The sequence below is a fragment of the Seriola dumerili genome, unplaced genomic scaffold, assembly GCF_002260705.1.
Source record: "Seriola dumerili isolate Sdu_G_001 unplaced genomic scaffold, Sdu_1.0 BDQW01001389.1, whole genome shotgun sequence".
NCBI lineage: Eukaryota > Metazoa > Chordata > Actinopteri > Carangiformes > Carangidae > Seriola > Seriola dumerili.
This window is the reverse complement of record NW_019175644.1, coordinates 346,550-360,026: the sequence shown is the minus strand read 5'-3', so window position 1 is coordinate 360,026 and position 13,477 is coordinate 346,550. Positions and strand designations below refer to the sequence as shown.

At 39.5% G+C, this 13,477-nt stretch overlaps 1 protein-coding gene across 1 annotated transcript; it reads left to right on the top strand.

The window, feature by feature from the left end:
• Positions 1 to 12,516: 12,516 nt before the first annotated feature.
• LOC111238509 (myosin light chain 4-like) lies at positions 12,517 to 13,125 on the top strand. Its single transcript, XM_022768067.1, has one exon. The coding sequence runs from the start codon at positions 12,517 to 12,519 to the stop codon at positions 13,123 to 13,125; it is 609 nt and encodes a 202-aa protein (XP_022623788.1).
• The last annotated feature ends 352 nt before the right edge of the window (positions 13,126 to 13,477 follow it).

Here is a 13,477-nt window from a genome sequence, read left to right as displayed (position 1 = left end):
ATTGTAACTGTGTCCGAAAGGCTTGATGTTTACGTGCGTGAAGTTAACCTGTCAGCCTATAACCTTATGAGCCTGAAGTGCTAATTAGCTGTTAACGCTACAGTGAATGCAATTACACTGAGTGCAGGACTTTCAATAAACTCATCCAAAATGTACCTAAAGTTTAATGTCCTTCTATCTTTGAGTACTATGATCTTAATGTCTAATGCAAATCTTTTTCCAAGTCCACTTCTGCTGCGTTCTGTAAATGTGCACATTACATTGTGTGGCAATGCTTTTCTTTCTTTAATGGAGGGTAGCACTTTTGTAGCTGCTGGTTAATGTGACTTAGTTGTTGTTTTTTACCCTTTTTCATTATCAAGAGGAGAGCCAATCTGAAAATGCATCCGAGAGAGATTCTTCTACAATGACAGCCGTCCTCCTGAGTTCATTATCCTGAGTGTACACAGAATGCACACACATATTTTCCATTTGCGAATACCTACAAAGCTTGCTTGCTTACTCACTTAGAAAATAAATTCCATTTATGTCCTCCATAAAACTATGACGTGCAGCACAAGTGAACATCCTTGGCAAAACAGTACAGGGGGACAGAGCACAAAGGAAAAATGAAAAATGGACATTTCTTGGCCACAAAGTTTATTGATCTTTGTAAAGATGACAATTGAATACAGGATGTTATGTTTTTCCAAATAAACTTGAGCGCAATTTCTCCCAGTGGCAATTGTAGTGGTGTCAATGTTAGCATGGAGCACAGGAACTGTAGATGGGGGAGCATGTTCACTTTTAATGATTGAGTTGTTGGCCTGACGTGACACTGGCAGATTAACATACCATCCACATTTGATGATACGTCCCAACAGAAGACACTGCAATTCTTTGGCACAGATGAAGCAATTCATTTTCGTCTTAGATAATTAAAGTGTTTTATCTTTGTGACATTTATAATGCCCATCTCCTTCTTAGTAAAGGGCAGGAGGACTGATTTCCCATTAAATTTATAGCCTGTAATGCTGTTGGATTCTTCAAAGATATATTAGTTATGAGAGATTGAAGACTCAAATGAAATTTATATCATCAGGAAGAAGAAAAATGTTCTCTCTGAATATCCCGAATAAATGTTGATTTGGTAAATTATTTGCACATTTGATTGCACTAAGGTGGATGATATGAGTGTATCAGTTGGCAAGGCTGACTATATCCTCAGGCTTGTGGAGACTAATGGAAGCAGTGCCAGTTGGTTTAGGGGCGCAGGTTATTGGTATAACAATCTAATCATGTCAAAAAGCGAGTAGTAAATGCCATTTCCTCTGTAATTGAGGAAATGCACTAAAAATACACAAAGCGTATTCCTGATGCCTGTTGAGCCGTGGTGCATTTGTATTCTGACTTCCGAGGCTTTCAACGGAGCACCAACTCATCTGTTTCGTGTTTGTTGTACAGGTGTGGAAACATTGCTAGTGCATGGAGTGGTGTTGGACACTTGGTTGCAGTATGACGGGAGTCACAACACAACACAGAGACGCAAAACAGCCTGTTTTCCAGGTTGGACAAGTTAAAAAGCGCAGGGGGAATACAGATCAACTGTACGACATACTCTGCTGAGAGCTGATGTTAACATTATCAAAAGCAGTGTAACCCCCTTACACACACATATCCAGTCGCCCATGGGTATCAGTCAAATGTGCGCTGCCCTGGCATGCCGTCTCTTTCACATATACATTTGAACAAGAGAGTCGGTAACTTAAGTCAAGTGACCACTTTTTGGAAGAGATTTCACGTTTCACACTCACAATTTCCTGTCTTCAATGTTTGTTTGGATTCTGTATGCTCTCCCAGTCTCTGCCCGGGTTTCTTCAGAGTGCTCCGATTTCCTCCCACACTCATAAGACGTGCATGTTAGATGATATGGAAATTCTAAATCGCACACAGGAGTGCAGTGCGGTGCAGTGTGGTGTTGTGCGTCTTGTGTGTTAGCCCTGTTATGGAACTGCAACATTTCTAGAATGTACCTTACATGCTGGGTTATGATCAGTCCCCCACAACGCTGAGCAGAATCGGAGCAGGAGAACAAAAATGAAGAAGTATAGAAAATGTATGAATGTAAATGTGATATAAGGAAATACAGCAGACTTTGTTTAAAGAGTATAGATAAGCAAAATTGTGAATTTTTGAATATCTCACTTTCCAAAGGCAGCAGCATATACTGTATGTCTTCTGAATACAAAATAACTTTTCTTCCTTTACTCTATTGTCCTGTACTGCTGAGTCCATGCCTCGGTCTTAATTGGCAGTTTGAAACATTTACTTTAGGATCCAATTTGCACTGTTTCTATATCTACTTCAGAAAAGGATTATCTCAATGCAATAGCTAATTAAGTAGCATAAGAAGCCAGAAGTTTCACTCCACTTATCTGCTCTGTGGGATCAGCCATAGTCCGGTCCAATATTCGTGCCACTATGAAAGCACAAATATCCTCCATCCTGCTCTGTGGTCACATCTACAGCTGAACAGAGTCAGTGGCCTTGATGGACAAAAGCACACATTTGTCAAATACCAGCTTGTGTACATGATTGCTTCCTCTGTTGCCCAGCAACTGACCTTGTCTCAATGTGTATGCGTCACCACACATGGTGGTTTGAGAAGAACGGGCACTTCCCACAGTGACCGCCGATGGAGAGTGTAGGCTTTGACTTTCCATGTCTTTCAGCTGACAGTGAGCTGATTAGAGTTTGCTAAATGAAAAAAGTTAGCGTATCCCATTTATTTATCGTGTCTTTTCCAGAATCCAATTCATGTTGTTTCATTGTCCCAAAATCCATCTCAAATTCCCAATACCCAATATTGCGCAGCACAACATTGCCCCTCCCGCCGGTTGCTGCGCAGCGCAACATTGTTGATTCCTCGTCATTTTCATGATATATTTATACATATTTTACATATTTATATGCTGCATGCGTCATGAAAATGACGAGGAATCAACAATGCTGCGCTGCGCAGCAACCGGCGGGAGGGGCAATGTTGCGCTGCGCAGCATCCGGTATAAATGGGTTAAGACAGTTCAGTTGTGGGCCGTTTGCGTTCAGGCTAAAGATGCTAAGAGTCCAGCTCTGAGGGAGCTGCTCTGAGTTCAATGACCTGCTCAACTGTAATGGCCCAGGAAACGATCAATTTCTTTTTTCAATTTTTTGCATTTCATTTTCGTAATTATTAATTATAGTCTAGTTTATTTGCAGCATTTTCTGACTCCATTCCAAACAGTTAATGATGGTTAAATTTTGGCCTGCAAACACTTGTAATCCAGGCTATACCTGGATTAAATATGTTAAATATGTGGGAAAAGGGTGAAATTCATGATTACAAAACATAAATTCCATGTTTGTTATTGAGATAATACTTGATGAATTATAAAATGTTTGCATTGGCATATTCTATGTTTGGCCAAACAGACCCCGCAGTGTTAGTCGCTGGACCCAACTTGAGAACACTTGCTTTTGAAATGGTCTTGCTGCTCTCGCAGCGCCGAGTCCAAATCCTTTCCCACCATTACCTTAACATTCCTTCAGAGCTGCTAACCAGCTAACTGTTCTGTTGGCTAACAGAAGTAGCTACTAATCAAAGGTAAATGTAAATCTAAAAAAAGAATTGTTGCCCTAAATAAAATGTCATTTTAGTGATGTGTATAAAAGTAGTTTTCAATTTATATGTTAGAATTTCTTTTGGTATATGCTGCCCCTGCAGGGAATCTATCAATCACTTTACCAGCAGTACGTCACACTCAGAGTACAGTGGTAAAGAACTGAAGCTGAAATTTGGAAACTATCATTGGACCAAAACAATGTCAATACTCTCTTCTTCTGGTTGTTGATTGGTTAGGCAGGACGTCCTCCTTTACTTTATGTGTTTTGGCCAATAACAGATTAGCATGACAAAAAAAAAAAAACTACATTAAATTGATATAATAGATCCCGCTCAGCAGGCCCCCACCACCACTTAACACAGACTACCCTTTCCCCTCTTGCTTGCCCTGCAGGTGTCGCTGTTGATGCATTATTTTGTAAATGATAATGGTTCTTTTCAACATATTACTCTTTTTTATATTTTGATCTCCCTCTTGCCTCTCGGAAAGTAGAGGAGGAGCAACCTCCTCTGTCTCTGTGGACCAGCCTCCTCTGCACTGTTTTGTTGATCAAAATGAATTCTCAAGCAATACAAGTGTTTCCCATTTTATCATTCGCATTTATCTTATTGTGTCATTTAATATACATAACTTATTCATCACAACACTCAGGTCAGGGGCATCTTTTCTGCTGAGTGACTCTCTAGCTCTCTAGATTTCTAAGATGAGGAAGTTGAGGTTTCCTTGGTGGTGCCATGAATGTCACTGAAATTAGCATCAAATCATATCACAATGTCTTCACTTACTCTACCTTTGTTTTTTTTTTTCCTTTGTATTTCCACATCGTTGTATTAAATTAGATAAACAAGGAACCGGCTTGTGCGAGTTCTCATTCACATATGCTTGATCTCATTAAATTGCAACTGAGAGAACAGTCAATATTCTTGGTGTCCACGTGAAAAAGAAATCAAAACTGCAAAAGCAATATATTAGCTTTAATGAAATTAAAATAAGGAATAGAACAACGCAAAATTAACAAATGGTGGATCCAGCACACAGACCGTCGAAAATTTCTGTTCGTTAGCAAACAAGAGCTCTTTGCAGAAATCATAATATGGCATAAAGCCAAATCTGTCACAAATAAATATGTCAAACTAATGACCTGTTGGTGGGAAAAAAAAAAAGATGTTGGTTATCTCGACACTGACCCACCTCACCTTCGTGTGGTAAAACAGCTGAAGCACAACTGGAGCGTGAAATACGGACTGAGCATATTCACATATGATGGCCACAGTAGCCATAGCAACTATAATACCTTGTGTCAGTATTTCACCACCTGTCAAACCAACTGTGCATGCTCACTATAAGTGCTTTTTTTTTTTTTGCTTGAGCTTTTTTGTCAACATAATGGAGAATGCTCATATTATGGAGAACGCTAGCTGTGCGATGGCTTCATGCAAATCCCCTTTGTGCGTAAAATACATTCTGGTTTGTGTCATGCTTGTGTCATCGTCTCCGTTTCGTCAGAATACATTACTTGTGGATGCAGACCGAGTTTTACTTTCTCGAGAGGAGCAGACACACAAAACCGAAGGAGATGGGAAAAAAAGGTAAAAGTTTATAGTCCACATTTCCGTGATAGATAGTGAAAGCACTCTGAAGACATGTTTGGTCCACTTTTGCCAGGATTAAGGGTCTGAATTAAACATACAGGCATTCCAGCTGAGAAAAGCACCCGGTAAGCTTCGAGGAAAACATCTCATAAGCCTGCGTGCTGCTGGGATAAACAGGTACAAGCCATTCAGAGACACGCTCCAAACACGGCATCAGAGGCACATCAGAAATAGACCAGTCCAGCTGAACAGGAGAGGATTCTGCCACCAAGCCAAGTACTCTGTGGAGAATAGGAGGGGGGGTATGAATAGCTTGGAAACTTCCCTAATCTCCCCGTCACAATTCCAAACCAGGCTTGTGAGAAGGAGGCATAGTGCTCATTCCTAGTGTGGCGGATGTGCACTGTGGATCTCCCGGCTATTGTTTGGTAGACAGACATAGGAACCTCTATAGATAAAAAGTTAGTAAAGTATAAAGGATCACATTGAAACTTTGCAAGTTAATTTCAGCATTATGTCATAGTGTACTAGAAGCTAATTAATTTTAAATCATCACTATTTTTCAGTTACTTTCTAGCTGGTATACATGAATAAAATGGAGTTTATTTTAGGGCACCTCTGTGCAGGGGTATCAACACAAGGCATTCTCCACTATCAGTTACCTTTGCTGATCTGTAGCCTGTCTAATTGGGGCACAGGCCCCCTGAATACGAATCTCCTTGATTTTTGAACTGTGCCGGTATCTGATGGGCCTCTCAAAGGAAACAAGATACACTGATTGTCTGAATCACAAATGAAAATCCGACCCCGAGCATGAAATGTTCTCCCCTCTGATTCAAGGTTCACTGAGTTAAGTCAGTGCTATTGTTATTATGAGTGCTGACATTCAATGCTTGGCTTCACTGATGGTGTACCTTTCTTTTTCTTTTTTTTTTTTTTTTAATGACAAAGGTTGCTTCTATATATATCTGTTTGAATGAAAGACACAAAATCGTGATCCCATGAGGACTTTTCCACAGAGTCATCTACAGTCTGTTATTCATGTGTCCTAGGAGCATTTGCAAATTCCGTTTTCTCAAAAAGGATAACCAAGACTTTATATTCAGACTTGCTCTTTTTGTAATGTAAATATTTCAAATTTCTCACCTAAAATGTAATTTAGTCCGAATGCAATTCTTGGCCACTACTACTTTAAATGTTATAATATAAAACAGAGAGCTGGATATCACAAATTGACTCCACTCCTTTCACATACAGCACCTCTTTATCATGTTGTAAACTTATTGTGTTTTGATTAATTTCAAATTGCTTGCCTTGCTTCAGTAGAGTGTGAAATGCACTTTCCCTTTTGTAGTTTTTCAATTTCTATCATTGTGAGCGGGGGGGGGAGGGGTGTACAGAGTGGGCAAAGAGACTGAACACATGGATGTCTGGTGTAATTAAGAAACTGAAGTATTAGAACAGGCAGTGCCTTCACCAACTATAATTCATCAAACATGGTCTTAATTAAATTGTTTACACAGATGTCTGCAAGCTGGTTCCTGCAACAGTCATTCCATTATATACAATATTATTACTGGACCCGTACGAAAAAGTTTTGTGTGGCTGTTCACGACACCATAAAATAGAGAAATTAATTCTTCTTTGAGATTAGCTAATTCCAACAAGTGCTGGATCTCATTGGAAGTTGCTATAAAAAAAAAAAAAAAAAAAAAAAAAAAGGCTCCTGTCCTTTGGAGTGGCAGCTGTAGAGAGGGAAAGCACTAGTGTTTACACATTGAATATCTCACTGTCAACACATAATTGAATCTTGTTGGGCAAACGCTAGGTGTTTATAGTTCTCTCTTCAACAATCACTTCTCAACAGTTCTTTGCAATAATTCAAAGTATTTTTAGCAAGACTTCCATGTTGCAATGTAGCTGGCTCTTCGTGTGGAGCTGGAGATTTGTTTGATTTGATTTGGGGATATTTCAAGGATAGATAAAAATGACAGTGTCTTAATTTTTTTTTTTTTTCTCTCACAGAGGAAAATCCATCATTTTAGTATTCTGTTCATGCTATGGTGTGAGCTAAATAATTCCAAATACAACACAGGCAATGGGGCTCCAGAGGAAAGAAAGGGCTCAGGGTTGCTTCCCTTTTTAGCCAGTTAACAAAACACTGAATCTTTAAAGTCTGAGTCACACCCGGTCAAGGCCGTAGGAGGAATGTAACCGCTGTCTCAATCACTCTCTTTTATTAGCCCCGACCAGACCAGTGGTCTGCCTGCCCTCATTCCCAGTGTTATCTCAGGGATTAAGGGCTTGCTGTCTTTGACCATCCTCTCTTCGCCTGGTCACACAGATATAAACAAACACTCTGAAGACCTCCACAAAACACAGGCACGCAAGCACACACTCGCCCACACATGTGTTTAGAGGGGAGGAGTTACCCAGTGGAGTTTGGAGGGAATGGACTGATTTTAGATAGGGATTTGGGGGATCTAGTTTATTTTTATTTTGTTTTTTTCTGTTTTGCTCCTTCGGCTCTAAAATCTCAAAATAGCTGTTGTGTGTTAAAGTGCAGACAGTGTTGTTTAAGAGAAAAGAAGACAAATAGTTACATCCTCTTTAAAGCTGCATTTTTCAGGGCAGAACTACTGAAGCACAATGTATTCATCAAGTTAAAGAGACCATTTGAAGAACTATTTTTTATGAGAAAGGATGTCATGATTACAACATCCTGTTCCAGTAATTATGAGACAAAAGAGTCAATATCAATCATCACTATTTGACAAGAAACAGGTTTTATGGCGCTACCTGATTTAATGGTTTACCTTGTATATATTTAAAACAAATGCTTAGTTTATTTGGAAAATGTAACATTGAAATTTGTCTCTTGCGTGAAAAGCTGTTTACTTACTTACCAAAGTGCCCAATTTTTTTGCCTATATTTGTTTATTTTTTGGAAAATTAGGTACGCTGATTTACCTATTAACAGTTCCTTTTTGCTATGTACCAAAGGATGTACAGACAATTTTCACTAAATTACTTTGATACCTAAGAAGTCTTAAAAATGTGATGAGTCTCAGGCAAGTACTGAAGAGGTCCAATTCCTTCCCCAGTGCAGTTGCACTGTGGGAATAGTCTACTGTACAGTACCTAGTAATTATGAGATTATTATTTGATACCTGGATCTCATGAATTAGGCTACTAGATTTCATTCTGCTTATTATGGAATGGTAAGTCAGAAAAATTTAAACAAATCCCAAATGTTTCTTTTGTGAATGCAATGCACTTCCGTAGCAGAACAACACGACCATAAGCTAACACACAGCCCACATTACATTATCACCTTTTTCATTTTATTTTAGTTTACCAGCTGTAAACTGGTTTGAATTTATGGGCCTTAAAACCAAAACGATAAACTAAAAGAGGTTAAAAAGAGCTATGATAATTAATCCAAGGTTAATTAGTAATCATTTTACAAAAAGTGATTTAACTTATTGTAATATAAAAAAAAATTGTGATAAGTGCAGCTTTAAAAAAAATAAGGATAACCTACATTCCCACATATTGAATCAGAGTGATACCATGAAGATCAATGTTTCACAATGGAATGAAGAAGAACCCTTACTGAGTACGATTTTAACACCACCAATCCGTATGGATTACTGTAGCATTAACTGATCAATATTCAGTAAGGAATGCAAGACTGGAAGCTTTTTCACGGACAGGATGTCATGTTTGAGCCGCATGCAGAGTGTGAATCTGTGTATGTGCTCTCTAATGTTGTGCATATGAAGTCTTATCCTGCTTTAAACTTATCCCTCTATGAATGATTATAATGCCGTGCAGGATTCTTATCGCTGTCTTCTTTCTTTGCAATTGTGTTGTCAACTCCTTGACATACTCATGAGTCTCCGTTATATCTGTGCTGACAGCGTCATCAATATGAATTGAAAGAACACAATTTGGTTTATGCCTGCCTGGACACTTGCATTTTAATACTCTCGTACTGCTATGCACTGTCACTCCTGGATTTAATTTCTTCATCTTAAAGCCAGTTACAGAACACAGGAGCAAGCAGTATTCAACATCGTCTTCATTCTTGACTGATAGTGTCAGACTTTCACTTTTACCATGTACTACATTATTTTATAATCATATTGTTTGGTGGTTTTGAGTACTTTGGTGGGTTTTTAAATGTCTGTGTGGACAGATTTTGTCACCATGATGACATCACAGCCGTGCAATCATGAAATTTTGCAGGTGTGTCGCTGAGATCAAGATTAAGCTCGAGTTCAAAGATGGGTGTGGTCTGCAGAATACTCATCTATTAATGTAGTGATAGTGAGTACTTATGGATCGAAACGTCAACATGTTGACGGGCATCACGGCTGGTGTGATCCCATTAAAAGATGGTCTCTAGTTTTTCTTATTGAATCAGTGTTACTCAAGTTGAAAATGTGCATATGCATGTGATGACCCTCCCTGAGCAGGTCTCACACTGCAGGAGCCTGGTGGGTGGAGTTCGGTCATCAGGGAGATTCATCTCACCTGGTGTGGCCTTCACTATATCAGTTGGTGGAAGTCAGTCACACAGTCTTTCCCCTGGCTTCCACCCTGTTTGGTTTTGTTGTATTTTGTTTGTCTTTAGATTAATTTCCTTTTCAGTTGTGCACGACAAACTTATTTTTAGTCATAACTCACGTGTGGTTTTCCCTCCTTTGTCCAGCCTTGAGCCGGTTTATACGGTTTAAGGAAAGCCTTTGAAAATTAAAGAAAAAGAAATCAGTTTGCGTGAGTTTTTGAAGATCTGTGATAAAACTGCTCTGATCAACACTTGGCTGACAGCTGACAGCGCTTCAAAGATCATAGGGACCAATGAAATTCCATTTGTTTTACTTCAGATGCTGAAAGCAGTAATTGACTGGTTCAATCATTGCAACAGCAGTACTGATTGAAGCCTTGTAAGAGGGAATTTTGATTTAAAAAAAAAACACAAAACAAAACAAAAAAAACAGGAACAATAACAAGTCTGTTCCTCCACGACCCATCCAGCCAGCGCATCTGTGCACAGCCAAGTGACAGCTTGACAAAGCTTATGCTCCAGAGTTCTGGTCAGAGGTTTAAGCCATTAAACTGACCTTGCAATGGTTTGTTTCTCTGTGTTACTGTGGTCTGATCTCAAGTTACTCACATTAGTCCATCCAATATGGGGTTTCATTTTGCTGAACTTTTAAAGATGCCAAACAGCAGCAGCCATAACCTTGAGGTTACCGTGAATGCGAGAGGATTAAATTACTCTTAACACAAGGCACTATTAGGAAAGTGGGTATGATTGATATATATATGTATTCATTTGAACCTTTTGGTGAGCAAAATGACGGTAATCATTACCAGTAAGTAACCCATCCAAGTGAAGATGATAGGGAATGAGATAAAACATTAAACCATTTCATCATTTCTCTTTTTTTTTTTTTTTGGAATAATAGCCACGAGGGAACTTCCTGTAATCCTACATATGTTGCTTTTCAGTATAGATATTCCATTTTGCCCCTCTTGCAGGTCTTATTCTTCGTTTCTGTCGGGCACAAATGTGCACATATTCACATGCACGTACACACCGAAGGACGACAAATTAGCTGTCAGTTTTACTAGCCATGTGACCTCAAAAGCAAAGAGAAGGGAGATAATGATCTTAGGCTAAGGACAAGTATACATACATACACACACACACACACACACACAGACCCACACACACACACACACACCTGCACACTGTCCAAGGACTTGAGGCTCTAGACCGACGGATCAAGTGGGACTGGCATGAAGATAGAGAAGGGTAAATGTGATTATCGCATGACAAACCTTAGCTGTCTTAAACTGAATTGATAAATTGTGATGCATGCATAAACTTAAAGTTGCTATGATTAAAATTGTGACACAGAACTGCACATCTTAAATATATATATATATATATATATACCCGCTCTCCCATAAATGAAATGACTGTTTTGTAGGTTAATTTGTCATTCACTGAAGGGAATTACAGCGCAGTCATCTACATAAAGCCAAGTGACATATTACGTATTTATAAACTTGACACATAATGGAATTGCCTTACTTGCTTTCACCTTGTAACCCTGCATAATATACTCTACATGGAGCTGGGCATGGGAAAACAAAGACGATAGACACAGTTGACCCACACAGGATGGTGCCTCTCAAACATACCCAGACTTTCAGTGTAATCATGAATTTGGTCTAAATTATTTTATTATTTTTTTAAGTGAATTTACCTCTATTTTTTATTTTATTTTATCATACACAAATATTGAGTGACAATTGATACCAGCAATTAATTAAATTTAAAATTTCATTGGCTTAACTGTTTGACCAGTCCAGAACATCAGCCTTTAGTAAAGCTTTTATTAAAAGTCCCTTTAGAATCTGTGAGAGCTTGCCAGGTTCCTAGATATGGTGGAATACTCTAAGCTCCTCAGTGACAGGAAGGAAAACGCAAGCTATCTTTGTATCTAGGAAATGAGAAATTACCCAAATCCCTAAATGAAACATTGAGCACTGATACTGTCCAAACACATCTCTCACTGGTAGGGAAAAAAAGGTTTGGCAGACATTGTGTCTCTTAAAAACTATAAAGTGATAGCATGAATTTCTAGGGCAGATTTAATGCATTTCTCTCAAGCCCTATCATCTTACTGTCTCAAAAGAGAATGCCCTCCTCTTATTATAAAATAATCCATAATAACAAGTCCCAAATTGTGCTCAGCCCTCCTGAGACCTCTGACATAAAGAGTTAACCATTTGTGAGTTAGCTACAACAATACTCAGGGAAAAAAGAAAAGAAAAAAAAGCATTGTTCCAGAAACCAGTGATTCCCAGACTTTCAGCAGTTAGCGAGCAGAGCTATTTTGGGCCCTCTCCCTCATGAGCTGATACACTGGCTGTGCTCTGATCCCTTTGTCCATCAGAGAGACAGAACATTTTCAGCCTAATGCAACTGGACCCTCGCTAATGACAGCAAATAGCCCTGTCGGCTAGATGACAGCAGCTGAGAACAATACTTAATGTTGACATCACTTGCTATGGGGATCTATTTCAGTTTTCTTCCTTTTATAGTGTGCTGTTGGAAATTGCTATCTGGTTCCCTTGACAAAGCACATATAAAAGCTTTGGAAGGAGAGACGGCCCTGTGTGCTTGGGAATCCCTTCCGATCCCTTCTGACTTTTGCTTGTTTCTCAGCAAGTACCAGATCACCTCTGAATCCTTTAACAACATGGCACCAAAGAAAATTGAACCAAAGAAACCTGAGCCTAAAAAGCCAGAACCTAAGAAAGATGCTGCCCCAGCTGCTAAGCCAGCCCCACCTCCAGAGCCTCTGCCTCAGCTTCCCAAGGAGCCTGACTTTGACCCCAAGAGTATCACTCTTGAGTTCTCCGCTGACCAGATTGAGGAGTTCAAGGAGGCTTTCACCCTGTTCGACCGCACACCCACCGGAGAAATGAAGATCACCTATGCCCAATGCGGGGATGTGATGCGAGCTCTGGGCCAGAACCCTACCAATGCAGATGTGCTGAAAGTGCTTGGGAAACCACGGCCAGAGGACATGAGCACTAAAATGGTGGATTTCGAGACCTTCTTGCCGATGCTCCAACACATCTCCCGTGCAAAAGATCAAGGCAATTTTGAGGATTTCGTGGAGGGGCTCCGGGTTTTTGACAAGGAAGGCAACGGCACCATCATGGGAGCTGAGCTGCGTCATGTGCTGGCGACATTAGGGGAGAGGATGACGGAAGATGAGGTGGACAGGCTGATGGCGGGACAGGAGGATGCCAATGGGTGCATCAACTATGCCTCCTTTGTAAAGCACATTCTCTCTGGGTGAATGGGTCATTTTAACTGCAAAGACTTCATCTTACCACTGTTTTCTCCACTTTTCTGGATCCTTGTTAAACATTTGTCCATTTAACGGTGAGCATGTCACTGAGTTGGTGACATTTAGCAGAAGTTAATGTTCTACGAAGAACTGTTGACCACAAGACTTGTGGTTAGTTCTTTTTTTTTTTTTTTTTTTAAATAAACACACTGAAATATAATGAAATGCCCGTGAGATAATGTGGACATCCATGAGGAGAAAATCCATTAATAAAGGATATATGATTACAAATTGCCTCACAAATGTCATTTCAGCATACCCTACATTTAAATTTGAAGAGAAAATGATGACATGCAGGACT